The 23,682-nt window shown below is 41.0% G+C and overlaps 1 protein-coding gene and 1 long non-coding RNA gene across 5 annotated transcripts; both read left to right on the forward strand.

The window, feature by feature from the left end:
• On the forward strand, positions 1-23,011 carry LOC126628082 (citrate synthase, mitochondrial-like). 4 transcript variants are annotated; one of them, XR_007625250.1, is made up of 21 exons: positions 1-127; positions 165-263; positions 387-449; positions 708-749; positions 9,508-9,573; positions 9,796-9,861; positions 9,982-10,095; positions 10,422-10,485; positions 10,810-10,892; positions 11,958-12,007; positions 12,085-12,162; positions 12,918-13,046; positions 13,138-13,180; positions 13,366-13,452; positions 13,609-13,710; positions 21,748-21,855; positions 21,963-22,013; positions 22,255-22,328; positions 22,440-22,491; positions 22,576-22,759; positions 22,846-23,011. XR_007625250.1 is itself a non-coding variant. In XM_050297665.1 (20 exons), the coding sequence occupies exons 2-20, from the start codon at positions 213-215 to the stop codon at positions 22,672-22,674; spliced, it is 1,422 nt and encodes a 473-aa protein (XP_050153622.1). In that variant the 5' UTR covers positions 1-127; positions 165-212; the 3' UTR covers positions 22,675-23,011. The 4 variants fall into 4 exon arrangements, 2 of the variants coding, with proteins under 2 accessions (XP_050153622.1, XP_050153624.1); XR_007625251.1 differs by having other exon boundaries at positions 22,576-22,742; positions 22,835-23,011; XM_050297665.1 differs by having other exon boundaries at positions 22,576-23,011.
• Positions 15,410-19,338, forward strand: LOC126628084 (uncharacterized). Its single transcript, XR_007625252.1, has 3 exons — positions 15,410-16,269; positions 16,401-16,460; positions 16,557-19,338. It is a non-coding gene; the product is annotated as an uncharacterized LOC126628084 (long non-coding RNA).
• Positions 23,012-23,682: the final 671 nt, after the last annotated feature.

A 23,682-nucleotide genomic window follows, 5' to 3' on the forward strand; every position in this document is an offset into this window, starting at 1 on the left:
GTGACCGCGGCTTGGCCTCTTGTACTCCGTCTGATTTGGTGGTTGGTCTCATGTTACTTTTGGCACTACACTACGAGTTGTTCGCGGCCTATTTCTCTGACTTTTGAGAGTTTTGACTCCTCCGTCCGTATGTACCTTCCTGTAATTGAGTTGGTTCGGTGCAGAGTACAGCGAGAGAGAGAAAGAGAGGTGATCAATCGCTGCAGTCATCGATGGTATTCTTCAGGAGCGTCACCGCGCTTTCCAAGCTCCGTTCTCGTCTCGTGAGTTCCTTTTACTTTTACCTGTTTCAGATTGAAATTGGCTTTATATTATTCTGTTATTCATTGTAATTTGTATTTTTCCTTTTTTGGAACCAAATGTGTTTATGATTGTGATGGTTGCAGGGGCAACGGTCGAGTCTCAGGGATTCCGTCAGATGGATTCAAACGCAGACCTCCACAGATCTCGTGAGTTCTTCTTCTTCCTTGTACAAAACGAGTCGATATTCTGCATACAAATCAATTAGTATTTTTAGAATCCATTTAATTTTATTTACCACATGCACGTTGGAGCCTCTAAATTATCATTCTGATATTATCGTTTTCATTTTATGTCAATTAATTCCCAAGTATGTGCAAGCAAAGTAGTGAATCACAAATGCTGCAAGTAATAAATCTCAGTTTTGTAATGACATTCATTGTGTCTGTGTTGTCAATGCCGTGCAGGACCTTCGTTCTCAGTTGGCGGAATTGATTCCAGAACAACAGGTTTGTTACCCTAGTCTAGTCCTAGTCCTGACTGACAGCATTCACTTTCCCAATAGCTGTGTTTTCTTGTTTTTGGTTTACTTGTACGCTAATATCACTCGATTGTATTCTTGATGTCGAGTGTTGAGTTGCTGCATTCTTTGTTTATTTAGAGGACTGGTGTAATGTGTGGGTGAGAATCAGTTATTTCCATCTGCTTCAAGTAGTGTGTGCTTAAGAGCTAGCTAAAGCTCTTCCTTCTTTTCATTTTTCCATAGGCATTAGATTGGTGGAAGGTTGAGGTCTTATGTCATGTACAGTTTTTCATACTTTGAGCAATTCTGAGATTTTACTTATATGTGAATATTTGATATAACTCCGCCTATGTCTTACATGGCCGGTCCCAAGCCCGGATAAAGGAGGAGGGGGAGGGCGTCAGGTAGTCGACAGCCGGCACTCCATGATCACGTCGAATCCTTATGAAAATGAATCCAGAACAAAATCGCGCTAAAGCTAGGGCGTCACCCGTAAGTGGCGCGCTGTGTGGCCTGAGCACAGTGATAAGTGAGCAAGGGTCGCTGTATCTCCATCGGCACCCGGATGCAGTGTTAAATGAGCAAGGGGGCCATAGAAACTTCTTTTCGAACGACTCCACTCAAAGTTGTTTGGGAGCATATGCTCCTATCAACTTTACCCGGGACACACAAAAGAAGTACTTTGATCCTATTAGACGGGGGAGGGTGAAGAAGCTAGGACAGAAGGGTAGAGTTCAAGAGAGCAAAATGCGTTTAGGAACGTGGAATATAGGAACCTTAACGGGAAAATCTATGGAAGTAGTGGAAGTTATGGTGAGGAGAAGGATAAATATTATGTGCCTACAAGAAACTAAGTGGGTTGGTAGTAAGGCAAAGGATCTAGAAAACTCAGGGTTTAAACTTTGGTATTCGGGCACAAATAGAACGAGAAACGGTGTTGGCATCATCGTGGACAAGACCTTGGTACAAGATGTTGTAGATGTCAAGAGGGTAGGAGATAGAATCATGGCAATCAAGATTGTAATAGGACAAGAACTTATCAATGTGATTAGTGCGTACGCACCTCAAGTAGGGTTGGATACGAGTTCGAAGGAGAAATTTTGGGAAGATCTTGGAGACTTGGTGCAAGGAATTGCTCAGACGGAGAAGTTATTTATAGGAGGAGATTTAAATGGACACGTGGGCAGGGAGACAGGCAACTATGGAGGTTTTCATGGTGGCCATGGTTTTGGGGAGAGAAACGAGGATGGGGAAGCTATCTTGGATTTTGCAATGGCATATGATCTCTTCTTAGCCAACACCTTCTTTAAGAAGAGAGAAGAACATGTGATCACCTACAAGAGTGGGTCGTCAAAAACACAAATAGATTTTCTTCTAATGAGGAAAGGGGATCGTATAACTTGTAAGGATTGCAAAGTTATACCAGGAGAGAGCGTGGCTAATCAACATCGCTTGTTGGTGATGGATGTACATATCAAAAGAGTAAGACAAAAGAACAAGACTTGGAAGTGCCCAAGAACTAGATGGTGGAATCTAAAAGAACAAAAACAAGCCATTTTCAAAGAGAAGGTAATCACCCAATGTGTGTGGGATAGAGAGGGGGAAGCTAGCCAAATGTGGGATTCCATGGCTAGTTGTATCCGAAAAGTAGCAAAAGAGGTATTAGGAGAGTCCAAGGGCTTTGCCCCACACCAAAAGGAATCTTGGTGGTGGAATGAGGAGGTACAAACAAAGGTGAAGGCTAAGAAGGAATGTTGTAAAGCCTTATACAAGGAGAGGACCGATGAAAATGGTGAAAGGTATAGAAAAGCGAAGCAAGAGGCGAAGAAAGTTGTCAGAGAAGCTAAGTTAGCGGCTTACGACGATATGTATAAACGACTAGATACCAAAGAAGGAGAGTTGGATATCTATAAACTAGCTAGAGCAAGGGAAAAGAAGACAAAGGACCTAAACCAAGTGAGGTGCATCAAGGATGAGGATGGAAAGGTTCTTGCTACAGAGAACGCGGTTAAAGACAGATGGAGAGGTTATTTTCATAATCTTTTCAATGAAGGACATGAAAGGAGTGCTTCTTTAGGGGAGTTGAGTAACTCAGAAGAGTGTAGAAACTACTCCTTTTATCGTCGAATCCGGAAGGAAGAAGTGGTTGTAGCTTTGAAGAAGATGAAGCATAGAAAAGCAATAGGCCCAGACGATATACCAATCGAAGTGTGGAAAGTTTTGGGAGAGACAGGTATAACATGGCTCACTGACCTTTTCAATAGGATTTTGAAAACGAAGAAGATGCCAAATGAGTGGCGAACGAGCACTTTGGTGCCTATCTACAAGAATAAGGGCGACGTACAAAATTGCATGAACTATAGGGGTATTAAGCTAATGAGTCATACAATGAAGCTCTGGGAGAGAGTCATTGAGCATAGATTGAGGCAAGAGACACGGGTTTCGGACAACCAATTCGGGTTCATGCCAGGGCGCTCAACCATGGAGGCAATCTATCTCTTACGAAGATTGATGGAAAGATATAGAGATGGGAAAAAGGATTTACACATGGTCTTTATAGATTTGGAAAAAGCGTATGATAGGGTCCCAAGAGACATTCTTTGGAGGATTTTAGAGAAGAAAGGAGTACGAGTAGCATATATCCAAGCTATAAAGGATATGTATGAAGGAGCAAAGACTGCCGTAAGAACTCATGAAGGACAAACCGAAAGCTTTCCCATAACTGTAGGATTACATCAAGGCTCATCCTTAAGTCCTTACCTTTTTGCGTTGGTAATGGATGAGTTAACAGGACATATTCAAGATGATATTCCTTGGTGTATGCTTTTCGCAGACGATATAGTGTTGATAGATGAAACTCAGGAAGGGGTAAATGCAAAGCTTAACCTTTGGAGAGAAGTGTTGGAATCTAAAGGTCTTCGCCTAAGCCGATCAAAGACAGAATATATGGAGTGCAAGTTCAGTGCAAATGGAGGCCAAAACGAGTTAGGGGTGAGGATCGGAGATCAAGAAATACCAAAGAGCGACCGTTTTCGTTACCTAGGATCTATCTTGCAAAAGAACGGAGAATTAGATGGAGATCTCAACCATAGAATACAAGCTGGATGGATGAAGTGGAAGAGTGCATCCGGCGTGTTGTGTGACCGCCGTATGCCACTGAAGCTCAAGGGAAAATTTTATAGGACGGCAATAAGGCCGGCGATGCTGTATGGCACAGAATGTTGGGCGGTGAAACATCAACACGTACACAAAATGGGTGTAGCGGAGATGAGGATGCTTCGTTGGATGTGTGGGCACACGAGAAAGGATAAGATTAGGAATGAGGATATCCGGGGTAAAGTAGGAGTAGCCGAAATTGAAGGAAAGATGAGAGAAAATCGGTTACGGTGGTTTGGACATGTGCAAAGAAGGCCTACTGACGCTCCGATTAGAAGATGCGACTATGGGACAGAGGTTCAGGGCCGAAGGGGTAGAGGAAGACCTAGGAAAACTTTGGAAGAGACTCTAAGAAAAGACTTAGAGTACTTGGATCTAACGAAGGACATGACACAGGATCGAGCACAATGGCGTTCTAAGATTCATATAGCCGATCCCACTCAGTGACTTGGATTTTCCAAGTCTCCAACCAAGAAGTTTTCCTCACTCGGGAAATTAAGGGAACACTACCCCAACCTACATGCTCCACTCAGAAAGCTTCAACATACAAGCTTCAACAAAAGAAAATTCAAAGAACTTAGCGAAGAAGGCTTTGGTGTATTTAACACAATACGTTGAAATGAAGGAAAGCTTATTTATTGATATCCCCGATAAGCTACAAATATGTACATATACATGAGTCAAATAAACACACAAGAGGGAGCCTTCACAAAGGTTGCTTAGGAGAAGTCTCAGCAGTCGGTAGAGCCCCAGAAAGAGAAGGCACCGGAGGGGGATCATTTGGAGCCTCAGTACTGGACAGAACCCTAGAAGGAGGAGGCATCAGAGGTTGATCATTTGGAGCTTCATTACGCGGTACAGCCCCAGAAGACGAAGGCAATAAATGCCTTTGGAACAAACCCACAAATCTCTGATGATCAAGTAAAACCTGACCATCAGTTTCCTTCATCTGGTCAAGCTTCCTTTTCATGTTTGTAGCATAGTCATGTGCGAGCCGGTGCAACTGTTTATTCTCATGCTTGAGCCCTCTAATCTCCTGTTTGAGACTCATCACTTCAGCCGCCAATGATTCAACTTGGCGGGTTCGAGCAAATAGGCGTTGTGCCATATTAGACACAGAACCTGCACACTGAACACTGAGAGCCAGCGAATCCTTAACAGCTAACTCATCAGACCGTTTGGAAAGTAGTCTGTTATCTTTGGGAGTGAGAAGGTTCCTGGCCACCACCGCAGCGGTCATATCATTCTTCATCACGGAATCCCCAACGGTAAGAGGACCAGTTGGGGAGACGAAGGATGGGCGCCATATGTTGTCTGGAGAAGGCGGGGCTGCCTCTTCAACAAGGTTCAAGTCAAAACGACGGTCGGAGGGGCCAGACATTTTCAAAGGTGTTGAAGAGAGAAGAGGTCGGACAAATCAAGATCTTAGAAGTGCAAGAATGAAGCTTCTACTGGTGGAGATTCAAGTGTGCTTTGGAACTTAATGCCAGCCCCTATAAAAATCTGCACTCGACGGAGCTTCAGAAATCAAAGAGGCGCCTGCTCAGAAATCGAAGAGGCGTTTGCTTTCTCAAAAGCTGGGCTGCTTAGAGATCACGAGGGTTGATCTCAGAAATCGAAGAGCCGTTTGCTTTCTCAAAAGTTGGGCTGCTCAAAGACCACGAAGGCCGATCTCAGAAATCGAAGAGGCGCTCGCTTTCTCAAAAGCTGGGCTCCCTAGAGACCACGAGGGCCGATCTCAGAAATCGAAGAGGCACCTACTTTTCCAGCCTTGTCAGCACCTGTCACACGCACACTCAGCTTTGCGGAAATTATGGGCATTCTGTCAAAGACTTCTGGGGAAGTAGAAAACACATGAATCTTACTGTTCAATCACCCACTTCCCACACGCAACAATAGCTCATGGGTACCACAGATAACTTTGCCAAAGTTCTCTGCCAAAGTTGAGCACGTGAAGCTTGCAGCTCCCACTACATCGCTCTGACCAAGAAGGGTAAAAGAATAGCAAAGAAACAGCACTAACAAAGTTTAGACCCATAAATTTTGAAGGTCTAGCTACCATATTATTACCCACAAGGGTAAAGGAACAGTACCACTGCTGGATAATTGGAAAGTCCATGTATGTCAACCTCTGTGCTTCGTGGCAAGGTAGACTAGCAAACATGCCCAACCTTTACTCACATTCGAGAAAACACTCCCAATAAGATTGCTTGCTCCAAAATCGAAGAGGCACCGTCCTCCGAATCTAAAGAGCCAGACTCCCAACATGACTACTTTCTTAAAAATCGAAGAGAGGGTAAAGGAACAGTACCATTGCTGGATAATTGGAAAGTCCCTGTGTGTCAACCTCTGTGCTTCGTGGCAAGGTAGACTAGCAAACATGCCCAACCTTTACTCACATTCGAGAAAACAGTCCCAACAAGATTGCTTGCTCCAAAATCGAAGAGGCACCGCCCTCCGAATCTCGAGAGCCACTCTCCCAACATGATTACTTTCTCAAAAATCGAAGAGACACTGCTCCCCGAATCTCGAGAGCCAGACCCCCAGCATGATTGCTTTCTCAAAAATCGGTGAGGCACCGTTCTCCGAATCAATCGAAGAGGCGCTCGCTTTCTCAAAAGCTGGGCTGCTCAGAGACCACGAGGGCCGATCTCAGAAATCGAAGAGGCATCTACTTTTCTAGCCTTGTCAGCACCTGTCACACGCACACTCAGCTTTGCAGAAATTATGGGCATTCTGTCGAAGACTTCTGGTGAAGTAGAAAGCACATGAATCTTACTGTTCAATCACCCACTTCCCACACGCAACAATAACTCATGGGTACCACCGATCACTTTGCCAAAGTTCTCTGCCAAAGTTGAGCACGTGAAGCTTGCAGCTCCCACTACATCGCTCTGACCAAGAAAGGTAAAAGAATAGCAAAGAAACAGCACTAACAAAGTTTAGACACATAAATTTTGAAGGTCTAGCTACCATATTATTACCCACAAGGGTAAAGGAACAGTACCACTGCTGGATAATTGGAAAGTCCCTGTGTGTCAACCTCTGTGCTTCGTGGCAAGGTAGACTAGCAAACATGCCCAACCTTTACTCACATTCGAGAAAACAGTCCCAACAAGATTGCTTGCTCCAAAATCGAAGAGGCACCGTCCTCCGAATCTCGAGAGCCAGACTCCCAACATGACTACTTTCTCAAAATCGAAGAGAGGGTAAAGGAACAGTACCATTGCTGGATAATTGGAAAGTCCCTGTGTGTCAACCTTTGTGCTTCGTGGCAAGGTAGACTAGCAAACATGTCCAACCTTTACTCACATTCGAGACAACACTCCCAACAAGATTGCTTGCTCCAAAATCGAAGAGGCACCGCCTTCCGAATCTCGAGAGCCAGACTCCCAACATGATTACTTCCTCAAAAATCGAAGAGACACTGCTCTCCGAATCTCGAGAGTCAGACCCCCAGCATGATTGCTTTCTCAAAAATCGAAGAGGCATCGTTCTCCGAATCTCGAGAGCCAGATACCACAGACCACTTTTTCAAAGTGCTCTGACAGAGTTAAAACATGTGAAACTGGCAGCTCCTACTACCGTGCTATGACCAAGCAGGGTAAAGGAATAGCATTACTACTTGTTGTTAGGGAGACTCCTATATATGTCGACCTCCATCCCCAACAGACAGGCAGACCTGCAAAAATGCTCAACCCTTCATCATATCTGAGAGGGCACTCCCAACAAAGCCTTTCGAAATATTCAGCTTTCTTTCCCCCCGATAATACCTCTGCAAACAAGCTATACTAGAGCAAGAATATCTCATATCATCAGGGTTAAAAGCAAGAGTATCCCATATCATGCTTTTTCCCTGTTTTTTCTTTTGGCCTTGTTTTTACCTGCAAGACAAGGAGAAAGAGAGCAATCAGTCAGCACTTGGAATCAAGCTTCCAGCCAGGAACTGACTGCCTGGAACCCCTTACCTGATTACTTACCTGGCATTGCTCTCGAGTACTCATCTTCATCATCTTATGTTTCCAGGGAAGATTCCGCATCTGCTTGAGGAACAGATAGGGCAAGTGCGAAGGATACAAGGAAGCATGTGGAGACAAGCGTAACAGCACACGTGCCGATACATCCATTACTCTGTCAAAAGCAAAAGTATCCCATATCAGCAGGGTGGAACGTACTCTAGATTTGATGGACTTGTTTTGACCCTCAAATTCTTCAGTCGGCCTTATACTCTGGAGGAAACCAGAAAACCCTCCAGCTCAGTTCAAGAATAAGCCTGTGGAAAGTTACTTCTTCAAAAGCAAAAGTATCTCATATCATCTCTTCTCATTTTTCTTCTCTTTATCCTTCATGCTGCTGCAAGATGGGGAGAAGGTGAACAATCAGTCGGAGCTCTGATTGCTTACCTTGTCTGTCACCTCTTTCAGCAGACCCCCTAGTTCGGCGACTTGGGGGACTCCTACTACATGGTTTGTATCGCGCTTGACCAAGCCTGAAACTACAAGTAAGCTTCAAGTGAAATTGATACATTACCTTGTGCATCTCCACCAGTTAAAGATACCACCCCTGGATGGAGGAAGAGTACTTCCAGAGAAGATGCCACATCTACCTATGAGACAGATAAGGCAAGTCAAGACGACACCACACTCCGATACTTAGAAGTTTCGTGATTACGAGATCATTCTCCCACAATATTTCCTAATGTCTTTTGTACTAAATCATTCACTCGTACTCACTAAAGGAGAGCTTGAACCTATGTACTTGTGTAAACCCTTCACAATTAATGAGAACTCTTCTATTCCGTGGACGTAGCCAATCTGGGTGAACCACGTACATCTTGTGTTTGCTTTCCTATCTCTATCCATTTATATACTTATCCACACTAATGACCGGAGCAATCTAGCGAAGATCACAAAAAGCGACCGTTTTCGTTACCTAGGATCTATCTTGCAAGAGAACGGAGAATTAGATGGAGATCTCAACCATAGAATACGAGCTGGATGGAAAGAGTGCATCCGGCGTGTTGTGTGACCGTCGTAGGCCACTGAAGCTCAAGGAAAAATTTTATAGGACGGCAATAAGGCCAGCGATGTTGTATGGCAGAGAATGTTGGGTGGTGAAGCATCAACACGTACACAAAATGGGTGTAGCGGAGATGAGGATGCTTCGTGGGATGTGTGGGCACACGAGAAAGGATAAGATTGGGAATGAGGATATCCGAGGTAAAGTAGGAGTAGCCGAAATTGTAGGAAAGATGAGAGAAAATCGGCTCTGGTGATTTGGACATGTGCAAAGAAGGCCGACTGACGCTCCGGTTCGAAGATGTGACTACGGGACAGAGGTTCAGGGCCGAAGGGGTAGAGGAAGACCTAGGAAAACTTTGGAAGAGACTCTAAGAAAAGACTTAGAGTACTTGGATCTAACGGAGGGCATGACACAAAACCGAGCGCAATGGCGTTCTAGGATTCATATAGCCGACCCCACTTAGTGGGAAAAGGCTTTGTTGTTGTTGTTGTTGTTGTGAATATTTGATATGTTAGTAAGTGTATTTTGTATATTATCACAGCCGCATGTTTCTTTCTTGGTTACAGGAACGTCTGAAAAAACTGAAGGCAGATTATGGAAAAGTTCAACTGGGCAATATCACGGTTGATATGGTAAAGTATCTTTCTTTCTTCCTTTTCTTTCATATAGAAACTGTAAAATGTTTCCCTTTGTTATCAGTCGAAGAACTTAATGCTTGTATTATTAAAAGCCAAGTAGTGAGCCTTCATCTGATCTTTGTTATTTTTCTTTTTAAATAGAGTAAACTTTTAATTTTGAACTTACTTATGATCATAGTTTGTAACTGTGTTTGGATTCGATTTAAAACGGCGTAGGTGATTGGTGGAATGAGAGGAATGACAGGGTTGCTGTGGGAAACCTCCTTACTTGATCCAGATGAGGTGTACATTTGAATTACACAGCTTGAAATTTTATGAATCAATGTGGATAAATTTATGTGATAATTCTAACAGCTAATTGAAAATATGATGTTACTAGGTTGTCTTAACTTCTTTATGCAGGGAATTCGCTTCAGGGGTTTGTCAATTCCAGAATGCCAGAAAGTATTACCTGCTGCAAAGCCAGGTGGAGAACCTTTGCCTGAGGGTCTTCTGTGGCTGCTTTTGACAGGAAAGGTATGGTTTTTTAGGCGTATTCCATCACAAGATATTTTAAAGGTGCACTCTTGAAAAAATACAAGTTTCATTTTACTGTAATATGTATCCATGATTCCATACAAGATATCTGTAACTCCCTATATACCTCCTGAAATACTTAGCCTCAGCTGAATGTCATCATTAATGTCACAGTTCAAATTTGGACAAAACATTGCTTGCGTATAACATGTACCAATGAGTATTTGTATTTATTTATCTGACTTTGTTTTCTTTTTTACTTTGGGTGTGTTTTTTTGGTATTGCCTAACATTGAACACAGCTTTTGCCATTTGTATGTGTCATAGGTACCTAGCAAAGAGCAAGTAGATGCATTATCCAAGGAATTGAGGACTCGTGCTGTAGTTCCAGGTTCGGTAGCTTATATTTGTCTATTTTGCTACCCATAATTTGATGAACCACATAATTCTGTTTGGATTATATTATATGTCTTCATAAGAAAAACCAAATACTTATGATGACTTCAATTGGCTACTTCTGAAGTGGTCATATATGTGAGAAGCCTACCTACAGAAGATGTTTGTTTCACAGTTTCACTTAATACTTGTATCTAGAAAGGCTCTTATGTGCATAAGGTTTGAATGAAGTGCTTCTGTGCGCAGTCACTCAATTTTTACACTCTTATGATCATTAATATAAGATTACTCATCAGATCTCTGTAATTCTCCGTTGCAGCTTATGTGTATAAGGCCATTGATGCTCTGCCTATAACAGCACATCCAATGACCCAGTTCACCACTGGTGTCATGGCCCTCCAGGTTGGTATATGGGCTACTTAGGGTTGCATTATACTCATATTTCAGTTATTCTCCGTTTGCCCTTTTGCCATAATCATGGTTGGTCAAAATCAGATTTAGTATTCTGTGTTCATACATTTAGTTTTGGTTCTTGGTTAGCCAAATTGTCTTCAGCAGAACCCTCACGCTTCTAGGTAACTGTGAAATGGAAGCTGGGGCATTTCTTTTAGGCTTTTCCCTTAGCCAAGGGTGTATTTGCATAAGCGAATAACTTGATATTTTGCAATTGTAATACATCATCGATTATTATAATGTACGCATGTATTTCTCATTAATATCCTCTTGAGTCTTGATTACTTGATTTCACACATTCAACTGTGAAGTGTTATGATTATCAGCATCAATTCCTGGATGTTTTGTTTTAGTGTTTGTATAAATAGAGGAGAAATTGCTGTGCATTATGTAAGATTGATATGGAGAACTACTACTTATATGTAAGAGAACTTAGTGCCAAGTCCCCAGGTTTTCTCTTCATAATCTCATATGCTTCTAGCATTCCTTTTTGTATTCAACTTTTTCTGAATATGTTTAATGCGAGATTTCATTTCTGTTGTAAATTTTTCATAATTACTTTCTGAGATAAAACTTCATATTCCTGAGTTTACTATGCAATTTTTTATCTATCACAATAAGTTTGAGTTACATACGAACAAGTAATTAGATGAAGTCATTGCTTGGGTATGGTCAGTTTTGCATTACAGTTATCAATTAGGATTTATCACAAAAGTATGATACATGCTACTTCTGTGGTGAATACCGCATGTTGTCTTTCATCTTCGTGATTGTTGATCTAGAGCTAAGGAGGCTAATTTTTCTGAATGACTGTTCTTTGTTGGAGCATTCAATCGGCTTCAGTGTTTCTTTTGGGTTTAGTGACAGTATTTCTTTGTAAAAGAACGAAATGTTCTCCACGTGAATGAAACAATTAAGTATTTCATTAAAAGGCTGGCAGTACTCATTTACCCGATTTGCTGAGTATCTCTAGCATATGCAACTAAATTTCCCATTGTTTAATACTGCTTTCAGGTAGACAGTGAATTCCAGAAGGCATATGAAAAGGGGATACATAAATCAAAGTAAGTTTGCTTTTATTTTTCTTTTCAACCCCTGTCTTCCATTACTTTTTAGACCTGTTAATATAAGTTATTTTTAGGTACTGGGAGCCAACTTTTGAGGATTCACTTAGCTTGATTGCACAAGTGCCAGTAGTAGCTGCCTATATTTATCGAAGGTTGGTAAAGCATATTACATCTTTCTCATAGTTATATGTTTGAATGTTTGACCTTGTGTTCTTTCTAGAAAGAAAAAAAAGTTTTAACATTGTGATCAGATCGGAAGCCAGCAATCCAATGCTAATCCAGAAAAATTTGGGAATCAACTATTAGTTCCAATTTGGGATTATTGGAATTTGTCAGAAGTTTCAGAATCGGTTTTATCTCGGAATTTTTGGAACATAATCCGGATCTCCTACAGTTTGCAAGACTTTGAAAATTTTCAAACTTTTATGTATCTACACTTCAATATTTATTTTCCGAATATGTGCTTGTAGGATGTTAGGTGAGTGTATGACATAAAATCATAATGGACAAGAAAAAATAGTACGTATGATTATACTCTTCATTTTTAATATACAATAGGTGAGTGTATAATATATATATAACAATAAACATGATAAAATAAGAATACGCATGGTTTTTTTTATAGTACCAAGTTTAAGAAATGTCGGAATTTCAGTTTGGATGGGTACATTCCAATTGCCATCCAAATCTTTCAGAAATTTTCAGAATCGGAAATGTTCGGACTCGGAACAGAAATTTTCAGTTTGGATTAGAATTTCCAATCCAATTGCACCCCTTGTGCATGTTTTAGAACAGCATTTAATCTAAACCTGTGAAACTTTTGTGTAAAAAGTTGTTTCTTATGTACGATATTGTCAACTGACTGATGAGCAATGGCATTATTTCTCTTCTTCCTCGTGGTTTGAAGAATTTTCAAGGATGGAAAAGTAAGACCTGTTAATGATACTCTGGATTATGGTGCAAATTTTTCACGCATGCTGGGTTTTGACGATCCCATAGTGCATGAGCTCATGAGGCTTTATGTCACCATCCATAGGTTTGTATAAACTTCTCTTTCAAGGACAGTGAATGATATATTCTTTTGGTTTCAAGTTATATGACATTTTTTAAGTAATAATGCATTGTAGTGATCATGAAGGTGGGAATGTCAGTGCTCACACCGGCCACTTAGTAAGCTACCCAATTTTTGTTCTTTTTTCCCTTGTTATTTTCTTATACTTTGGTAATGAGGACTCCTGTTAACATCATTTCGTCTTGAAAAATGTAAATCATGTGATGATTTGATCGATAACTTGATATCTATTCCAATTTGGATGTTGATGTATATGTTCTTTAATGTTACATTGTGAATACAGGTTGCTAGTGCACTTTCAGATCCGTATCTTTCATTTGCAGCTGCTTTAAACGGCTTGGCTGGCCCACTCCATGGTTTGGCTAATCAGGTAATATTTTTTCTCTTGTTTGGTTTTTTCCATCTGTTTATTCTAATAAAAGCTTGAACTATATTTTGTATATCTAAAAAAGTTATTGATGTATAGAAAGGGTGCATGTTGAAATGATGCATTCTCTTTTCCTCATACCGCACTGTTTTATTGCAGGAAGTATTGCTTTGGATAAAGTCTGTGGTTGATGAAGTTGGAGAGAATGTAACTACAAAGCAGTTGAAAGATTATGTCTGGAAAACATTAAAAAGTGGGAAGGTAATGGCATTGACTTTTACCTAAATAGTCTATTTAAATATGGCCCATGTTCAGTTTATTCTCTTCTTGTAGTAAACATGCACGGTTGATCCTTTGCTCACGAATTTATTATTATTTTTGTATGGATCTAGTAACTAATTAGCAATGTGCATCTTTGCTCATGGACATTTTTCTGCCAGAAAATTGGCCAAACCATTCAATCTTTGTCAGAACTCACATACTGAACTTAGAACTGTCAACAGATAAATAAAATATGTAGTAATCAGTGCCGGTCTTGAGATTTTTGAGGCCTGGGGCAATACCAGAAAAAGTGCCCTAGTATAACTCCACATAAGAAACAAAATTCAATTGTTTTAGTGTTCATATTTGTGCATGCCGATGTAACTTTTCTTTGATAAAATGATAGCAGGGTGTGAGGGATTATGCTAAGCAACAAGATGGTTTAGCCATAATTTGGTATCTAACTTATCATTTAAAAGAATCAAACCTAAGACCTCCTACTTATAAGTGAAGAAAAAATAGATTTCACATCTAAGCTATAACATTACACGTTAGTTTGTAATTAGATAAGGGTACACAAATATTTCACAAGCAAAAGTCAATTAAAGTATGACAGGTGTTTTTGTATAAAACTTATAGTTATGAGAATAATTTTCTGATTTACTGTCTCTTGGGGCCTCATAAGAATTGTCATATTTTTCTATCTCTAATTTTTAATGTTTTATATATAATGTTATAAACAATGAATGAACCAAAAAAATTATTGAAAAACCAAATACCACATATATGTTATTTAAAAATATAACTCATTTGTTCTTGGGTAAGAAATAAAAGTAACACTAAACCTTAACATTATATTGAAACAGAACATCATTGCTAAAAAGAAAAAGGCCCTCAGTTTGATCTGAACCTGGGTGGCTATTATTATTATTATTATTATTTGCCAAAGGGTGGTAATTAATTGAAAAGGAATTTGTAAAAACCACTTTTGTCAAAGGCACGTATAGAAATATAGCTACTTATTTAAACCAAAGATGAAATAATTCATAAAAAAAAAAGGGGCCAGTTTTGAGATTCTAACCCGTGTTCCTTTCCATTGCAAGAAATCAGTGAAACACTGCTGCAAATAACAAATTATGACAAATACTCCAGTTTTATATTTTTATATGCTTACTGGACATAACATTATAACAATACACAACAACAACAACAACAACAAAGCCTTTTCCCACTAAGTGGGGTCGGCTATATGAATCCTAGAACGCCATTGCGCTCGGTTTTGTGTCATGTCCTCCGTTAAATCCAAGTACTCAAGTCTTTTCTTAGGGTCTCTTCCAAAGTTTTCCTAGATCTTCCTCTACCCCTTCGGCCCTAAACCTCTGTCCCGTAGTCACATTTTCGAACCGGAGCGTCAGTAGGCCTTCTTTGCACATGTCCAAACCACCGGAATCGATTTTCTCTCATATTTCCTTCAATTTTGGCTACTCCTACTTTACCTCGGATATCCTCATTCCCAATCTTATCCTTTATCGTGTGCCCATACATCCCACACATCCCACGAAGCATCCTCATCTCCGCTACACCCATTTTGTGTACGTGTTGATGCTTCACCGCCCAACATTCTGTGCCATACAACATCGCTGGCCTTATTGCCGTCCTATAAAATTTTCCCTTGAGCTTCAGTGGCCTACGACGGTCACACAACACGCCGGATGCACTCTTACACTTCATCCATCCAGCTTGTATTCTATGGTTGAGATCTCCATCTAATTCTCCGTTCTCTTGCAAGATAGATCCTAGGTAGCGAAAACGGTCACTTTTTGTGATCTTCGCTAGATTGCTCCGGTTATTAGTGTGGATAAGTATATAAATGGATAGAGATAGGAAAGCAAACACAAGATGTACGTGGTTCACCCAGATTGGCTACGTCCACGGAATAGAGGAGTTCTCATTAATTGTGAAGGGTTTACACAAGTACATAGGTTCAAGCTCTCCTTTAGTGAGTACAAGTGAATGATTTAGTACAAATGACATTAGGAAATATTGTAGGAGAATGATCTCGTAACCATGAAACTTCTAAGTACCGGAGTGTGGTATCGTCTTGACTTGCCTTATCTGTCTCATAGGTAGATGTGACATCTTCTCTGGAAGTACTCTTCCTCCATCCAGGGGTGGTATCTGTAACTGGTGGAGATGCACAAGGTAATGTATCAATTTCACTTGAAGCTTACTTGTAGTTTCAGGCTTGGTTAAGCGCGATACAAACCATGTAGTAGGAGTCCCCCAAGTCGCCGGGCTAGGGGATCTGCTGAAAGAGGTGACAGACAAGGTAAGCAATCAGAGCTCCGGCTGATTGTTCACATTCTCCCTATCTTGCAGGCAGCATGAAGGATAAAGAGAAGAAAAATGAGAAGAGATGATATGGGATACTTTTGCTTTTGAAGAAGTAACTTTCCACAGGCTTATTCTTGAACCGGGCTGGAGGGTTTTCTGGTTTCCTCCAAGAGTATAAGGCCGACTGAAGAATTTGAGGGTCAAAACAAGTCCATCAAATCTAGAGTAGGTTCGACCCTGCTGATATGAGATACTTTTGCTTTTGACAGAGTAGTGGATGTATTGGCACGTGTGCTGTTACGCTTGTCTCCACATGCTTCCTTGTATCCTTCTCACTTACCCTATCTGTTCCTCAGGCAGATGCGGTATCTTCCCTGGAAGCAATGTTGAAGATGAGTACTCGAGAGCAATGCCAGGTAAGTAATCAGGTAAGGGGTTCCAGGCAGTCAGTTCCTGGCTGGAAGCTTGATTCCAAGTGCTGACGGATTGATCTCTTTCTCCTTGTCTTGCAGGTAAGAACAAGGCCAAAGGAAAAGACAGGGAAAAAGCATGATATGGGATACTCTTGCTTTTAACCCTGATGATATGAGATATTCTTGCTCTAGTATAGCTTGTTTACAGAGGTATTATCGGGGGGAAAGAAAGCTGAATATTTTGAAAGACTTTGTTGGGAGTGCCCTCTCAGATAAGAGAAAGGGTTGAGCATTTTTGCAGGTCTGCCTGTCCGTTAGGGATGGAGGTCGACATATATAGGAGTCTCCCTAACATCAAGTAATAATGCTATTCCTTTACCCTGCTTGGTCATAGCATAGTAGTGGGAGCTGCCAGCTTCACATGTTTTAACTCTGTCAGAGCACTTTGAAAAAGTGGTCTGTGGTATCTGGAAAGCTGATGTTGCGTGTGAAGATTACAGACAAGCTTTATCCAAGGAGATCCAGCTCTTGAAGTTGGGAAAGTGGTGCCTCTTCGGTTTTCGAACAAGCAATCCTGTCGGGGATCTAGCTCTCGAGATTCGGAGAACGATGCCTCTTCGATTTTTGAGAAAGCAATCCTGCTGGGGGTCTGGCTCTCGAGATTCAGAGCGCGGTGTCTCTTCGATTTTTGAGAAAGTAATCATGTTGGGAGTCTGGCTCTCGAGATTCGGAGGGCGGTGCCTCTTCGATTTTGGAGCAAGCAATCTTGTTGGGAGTGTTTTCTCGAATGTGAGTAAAGGTTGGGCATGTTTGCTAGTCTACCTTGCCACGAAGCACAGAGGTTGACACACAGGGACTTTCCAATTATCCAGCAGTGGTACTGTTCCTTTACCCTCTCTTCGATTTTTGAGAAAGTAATCATGTTGGGAGTCTGGCTCTCGAGATTCGGAGGGCGGTGCCTCTTCGATTTTGGAGCAAGCAATCTTGTTGGGAGTGTTTTCTCGAATGTGAGTAAAGGTTGGGCATGTTTGCTAGTCTACCTTGCCACGAAGCACAAAGGTTGACACACAGGGACTTTCCAATTATCCAGCAATGGTACTGTTCCTTTACCCTCTCTTCGATTTTTGAGAAAGTAATCATGTTGGGAGTCTGGCTCTCGAGATTCGGAGGGCGGTGCCTCTTCGATTTTGGAGCAAGCAATCTTGTTGGGAGTGTTTTCTCGAATGTGAGTAAAGGTTGGGCATGTTTGCTAGTCTACCTTGCCACAAAGCACAGAGGTTGACACACCCGGACTTTCCAATTATCCAGCAGTGGTACTGTTCTTTTACCCTTGTGGGTAATAATATGGTAGCTAGACCTTCAAAATTTATGTGTCTAAACTTTGTTAGTGTTGTTTCTTTGCAATTCTTTTACCCTTCTTGGTCAGAGCGATGTAGCGGGAGCTGCAAGCTTCACGTGTCTCAACTTTGTCAGAGAACTTTGGCAAAGTTATCTGTGGTACCCATGAGTTACTGTTGCGTGTGGGAAGTGGGTGATTGAACAATACGATTCATGTGCTTTCTACTTCGCCAGAAATCTTCGACAGAATGCCCATAATTTCCGCAAAGCTGAGTGTGCGTGTGACAGGTGCTGACAAGGCTGGAAAAGTAGGTGCCTCTTCGATTTCTGAGATCAGCCCTCGTGGTCTCTTAGCAGCCCAGCTTTTGAGAAAGCAAGCCTCTTCGATTTCTGAGATCGGCCTTCGTGGTCTTTGAGCAGCCCAGCTTTTGAGAAAGCAAACGCCTCTTCGATTTCTGAGATCGATCCTCTTGGTCTCTGAGCATCCCAGCTTTTGAGAAAGCAAACGCCTCTTCGATTTCTGAGTAGGCGCCTTTTCGATTTCTGAAGCTTCGTCGAGTGCAGATTTTTATAGGGGCTGACATTAAGTTCCAAAGCACACTTGAATATCCACCAGTAGAAGCTCCATTCTTGCACTTCTAAGATCTTGATTTGTCCGACCTCTTCTCTTTTCAACACCTTTGAAAATGTCTGGCCCCTCCGACCGTCGTTTTGACTTGAACCTTGTTGAAGAGGCAGCCCCGCCTTCTCCAGACAACATATGGCGCCCATCCTTCGTCTCCCCTACTGGTCCTCTTACCGTTGGGGATTCCGTAATGAAGAATTATATGACTGCTGCGGTAGTGGCCAGGAACCTTCTCACTCCCAAAGATAACAGACTACTTTCCAAACGGTCTGATGAGTTGGCTGTTAAGGATTCTCTGGCTCTCAATGTTCAGTGTGCAGGTTCTGTGTCTAATATGGTCTAACGCCTATTTGCTCGAACCCGCCAAGTTGAATCATTGGCAGCTGAAGTGATGAGTCTCAAACAGGAGATTAGAGGGCTCAAGCATGAGAATAAATAGTTGCACCGGCTCACACATGACTATGCTACAAACATGAAGAGGAAGCTTGACCAGATGAAGGAATCTGATGGTCAGGTTTTACTTGATCATCAGAGATTTGTGGGTTTGTTCCAAAGGCATTTATTGCCTTCGTCTTCTGGGGCTGTACCGCGTAATGAAGCTCCAAATGATCAACCTCTAATGCCTCCTCCTTCTAGGGTTCTGTCCAGTACTGAGGCTCCGAATGATCCCCCTCCGGTGCCTTCTCTTTTTGGGGCTCTACCGACTGCTGAGACTTCTCCTAAGCAACCTTTGTGAAGGCTCCCTCTTGTTTGTTTATTTTAACTCCAGTATATGTACATATTTGTAACTTATCGTGGATATCAATAAATAAGCTTTCCTTCATTTCAACGTATTGTGTTAAATACACCAAAGCCTTCTTCGCTAAGTTCTTTGAATTTTCTTTTGTTGAAGCTTGTATGTTGAAGCTTTGTGAGTGGAGCATGTAGGTTGAGGTAGTGTTCCCTTAATTTCCCAAGTGAGGAAAACTTCTCGGTTGGAGACTTGGAAAATCCAAGTCACTGAGTGGGATCGGCTATATGAATCTTACAACGCCATTGTGTTCTGTCCTGTGTCATGTCCTCCGTTAGATCCAAGTACTCTAAGTCTTTTCTTAGGGTCTCTTCCAAAGTTTTCCTAGGTCTTCCTCTACCCCTTCGGCCTTGAACCTCTGTCCCATAGTCGCATCTTCTAATCGGAGCGTCAGTAGGTCTTCTTTGCACATGTCCAAACCACCGTAACCGATTTTCTCTCATCTTTCCTTCAATTTCGGCTACTCCTACTTTACCCCGGATATCCTCATTCCTAATCTTATCCTTTCTCGTGTGCCCACACATCCAATGAAGCATCCTCATCTCCGCTACACCCATTTTGTGTACGTGTTGATGCTTCACCACCCAACATTCTGTGCCATACAGCATCGCCAACCTTATTGCCGTCCTATAAAATTTTCCCTTGAGCTTCAGTGGCATATGGCGGTCACACAACACGCCGGATGCACTCTTCCACTTCATCCATCCAACTTGTATTCTATGGTTGAGATCTCCATCTAATTCTCCGTTCTTTTGCAAGATAGATCCTAGGTAACGAAAACGGTCACTCTTTGGTATTTCTTGATCTCCGATCCTCACCCCTAACTCGTTTTGGCCTCCATTTGCACTGAACTTGCACTCCATATATTTTGTCTTTGATCGGCTTAGGCGAAGACCTTTAGATTCCAACACTTTTCTCCAAAGGTTAAGCTTTGCATTTACCCCTTCCTGAGTTTCATCTATCAACACTATATCGTCTGCGAAAAGCATACATCAAGGAATATCATCTTGAATATGTCCTGTTAACTCATCCATTACCAACGCAAAAAGGTAAGGACTTAAGGATGAGCCTTGATGTAATCCTACATTTATGGGAAAGCTTTCGGTTTGTCCTTCTTGAGTTCTTACGGCAGTCTTTGCTCCTTCATACATATCTTGTATAGCTTGGATATATGCTACTCGTACTCCTTTCTTCTCTAAAATCCTCCAAAGAATGTCTCTTGGGACCCTATCATACGCTTTTTCCAAATCTATAAAGACCATGTGTAAATCCTTTTTCCCATCTCTATATCTTTCCATCAATCTTCGTAAGAGATAGATTGCCTCCATGGTTGAGCGCCCTGGCATGAACCCGAATTGGTTGTCCGAAACCCGTGTCTCTTGCCTCAATCTATGCTCAATAACTCTCTCCCAAAGCTTCATTGTATGACTCATTAGCTTAATACCCCTATAGTTCATGCAATTTTGTACATCGCCCTTATTCTTGTAGATAGGCACCAAAGTGCTCATTCGCCACTCATTTGGCATCTTCTTCGTTTTCAAAATCCTATTAAAAAGGTCAGTGAGCCATGTTATACCTGTCTCTCCCAAAACTTTCCACACTTTGATTGGTATATCGTCTGGGCCTACTGCTTTTCTATGCTTCATCTTCTTCAAAGCTACAACCACTTCTTCCTTCCGGATTCTACGATAAAAAGAGTAGTTTCTACACTCTTCTGAGTTACTCAACTCCCCTAAAGAAGCACTCCTTTCATGTCCTTCATTGAAAAGATTATGAAAATAACCTTTCCATCTGTCTTTAACCGCGTTCTCTGTAGCAAGAACATTTCCATCCTCATCCTTGATGCACCTCACTTGGTTTAGGTCCCTTGTCTTCTTTTCCCTTGCTCTAGCTAGTTTATAGATATCCAACTCTCCTTCTTTGGTATCTAGTCGCTTATACATATCGTCATAAGCCGCTAACTTAGCTTCTCTCACAGCTTTCTTCGCCTCTTGCTTCGCTTTTCTATACCTTTCACCATTTTCATCGGTCTTATCCTTGTATAAGGCTTTACAACATTCCTTCTTAGCCTTCACCTTTGTTTGTACCTCCTCATTCCACCACCAAGATTCCTTTTGGTGTGGGGCAAAGCTCTTGGACTCTCCTAATACCTCTTTTGCCAACTAGCCATAGAATCCCACATTTGGTTAGCTTCCCCCTCTCTATCCCACACATACTGGGTGATTACTTTCTCTTTGAAAATGGCTTGTTAGAAATTAAATTTTTTTGTGCCCTTGATTTTTTGGGGCCCCGTGATGTTGCCCTGGCTGCCCTGAGCTAGGGCCAGCCCTTGGTGGTCGACTATTCTACCCGTGACTTTGTAGAAGTTTTAAACTTGCAAAGGAAGTTACCTCGTTAGACCTGATTAGCTTTTTTTTTTTTTTTTTTTTTTTTTTTGTTCCTTAAGCAAAATGGACTTTCACTTTTCTTGAATTTTCACTATTTGAAATATTCTTGTCTGTAATTGTCACCTCTCTCCTCTTTTTCTCGTATTGTAGGTTGTTCCTGGTTTTGGACACGGAGTCTTGCGTAAAACAGACCCACGATACACATGTCAAAGGGAGTTTGCATTGAAGCACATGCCTGATGATCCGCTGTTTCAGCTGGTAGGTGTAACCCTGATCGCACGGTGTGCCCTTTTTATGCACACTGCAAATCATGGTAGTAATTGCATGCATCCTTTATGAGCTAACTTAATCATTAACTTAAACAGGTCTCGAAGCTTTATGAAGTTGTGCCTCCCGTACTTACTGAACTAGGCAAGGTAATTTAATAACTTTATTTTATGAATGTAAATTATGTTATATCTTTGCCTCTGAGAATATTACTGTAATCCTTTATATTTACTGATGGAAGTGCAAAAATTTTTCTGCTCGAACCAGGATCTTTCACTTTAAAGCCTAGTGAGAAATTGAGGATTTTTACAGTCCTTATATCTGTCTTCTCCTATTAACCTTGGGACCAATCTGATGCTGATTTTATCTGGGATTTTATCATCTTTATAGGTTAAAAACCCATGGCCCAATGTAGATGCACACAGTGGAGTTCTGTTGAACCATTTTGGTTTGACCGAGGCAAGGTATCATATTTCATGTTATTATTCCTTACGTTGTACCTGGTGATGGTCCATAATATTCCGAAGCGGTACATGTTTTGAGATGATAATGTACTTGAAATTCAACCGTGGCAGGTATTTTACTGTTCTTTTCGGTGTATCGAGGAGTATAGGGATTGGTTCCCAGGTTCTCTCTCTCTCTCTCTCTCTCTCTCTTATTACTAATTGTTAAATTTTCTTTGTATTAATATGTTCTCTTGGTTTGGTTCAGTTGATATGGGACCGAGCTCTTGGTTTGCCTCTTGAAAGGCCAAAAAGTGTTACGATGGAATCGCTTGAGAATTTCTGCAAGAAAGCAGCTTCGTCTTGAGAAATTGAGTGCTGTATCACTCTGAGTAATAATTGCTCCCGAATGATGGCTTTGTGAAAGATGCAACGGTTGTGTAAAAATTTCAGTTTCTGTTGGTTTTAGTTGAGAAATTGTTACAGGAAAACCTCAACACTCACACATCACACTTGAGCATTTTCAGGTACTTTAAAGAAATTTCAAGTGAGATAGGCGTTGGGGCTTTTGCTGCTCGGTTAATAAGCGGATTGGAGCTATTTAGATTAAAACGTGTACTTTAAAGATTTCCACAAGTGGTAAGCGTTTTACGCGTATTCTGCTATGAGGGCGGCGCATTTATTATTGAGAACTTTAATGAGAAGTGCTTGGACTTTATTTTAACAAAAAAATCGTCTTATAATTTTATAATTTTAGTTAATGAAAATGACTACCAAAAGTCTAAAATATAAAATAGAAAAAGTGAAAAGAAAAAAATTGACTCGCGGGAACTCGTATGTCCATCACACATAATATTTTTGAAATTGAACGATATTATACTATTTTTTATACTAAATGGTACTACATTATTTCTGAAATTGAACTGTATCATATTATTCTTTAAATTGAATACTATTAACATTTATTGTTTCTGAACTAAATACAAGAACTACATTATTTCTGAAATTGAACACGAGTACTATACTATTTCTGAAATTGAACACGAACACTATTCTTAAAACTAAACACAGTTTATCATGCACTGACTATTTTTAAGCTGAATATGACATCTCTCCGAAGTTTAACTATCATTTTTCTATCTCCTCTTCATGAATTTTCTCGGCACTCTCACCTTCAAAAGACCTTTTCTTCTTCTTGAGACTGTATATTCCATAAATTTCAAGATTTTATGTTTTTTACCCACAACCCATTTCTCATATGCCATTAAAACAAAAACCCAAAAGAAGAAAAAACATAAACAATAACTAGAGAGGAGAGAGACCTTTTTATTTCATTTTTTTTAATCAAGATGGACGTTTTTATTATTGCTTTATG

Source organism: Malus sylvestris, chromosome 7 (assembly GCF_916048215.2).
Source record: "Malus sylvestris chromosome 7, drMalSylv7.2, whole genome shotgun sequence".
Lineage (NCBI taxonomy): Eukaryota > Viridiplantae > Streptophyta > Magnoliopsida > Rosales > Rosaceae > Malus > Malus sylvestris.

Coding starts and splice junctions, on each gene's coding strand:
- LOC126628082 (XM_050297665.1), top strand. CDS start 213: ATGGTATTCTTCAGGAGCGTCACCGCGCTTTCCAAGCTCCGTTCTCGT. Junction 9,574..9,795: donor GCAATATCACGGTTGATATG/GTAAAGTATCTT, acceptor AAAACGGCGTAG/GTGATTGGTGGAATGAGAGG. Junction 9,862..9,981: donor CCTTACTTGATCCAGATGAG/GTGTACATTTGA, acceptor TTCTTTATGCAG/GGAATTCGCTTCAGGGGTTT.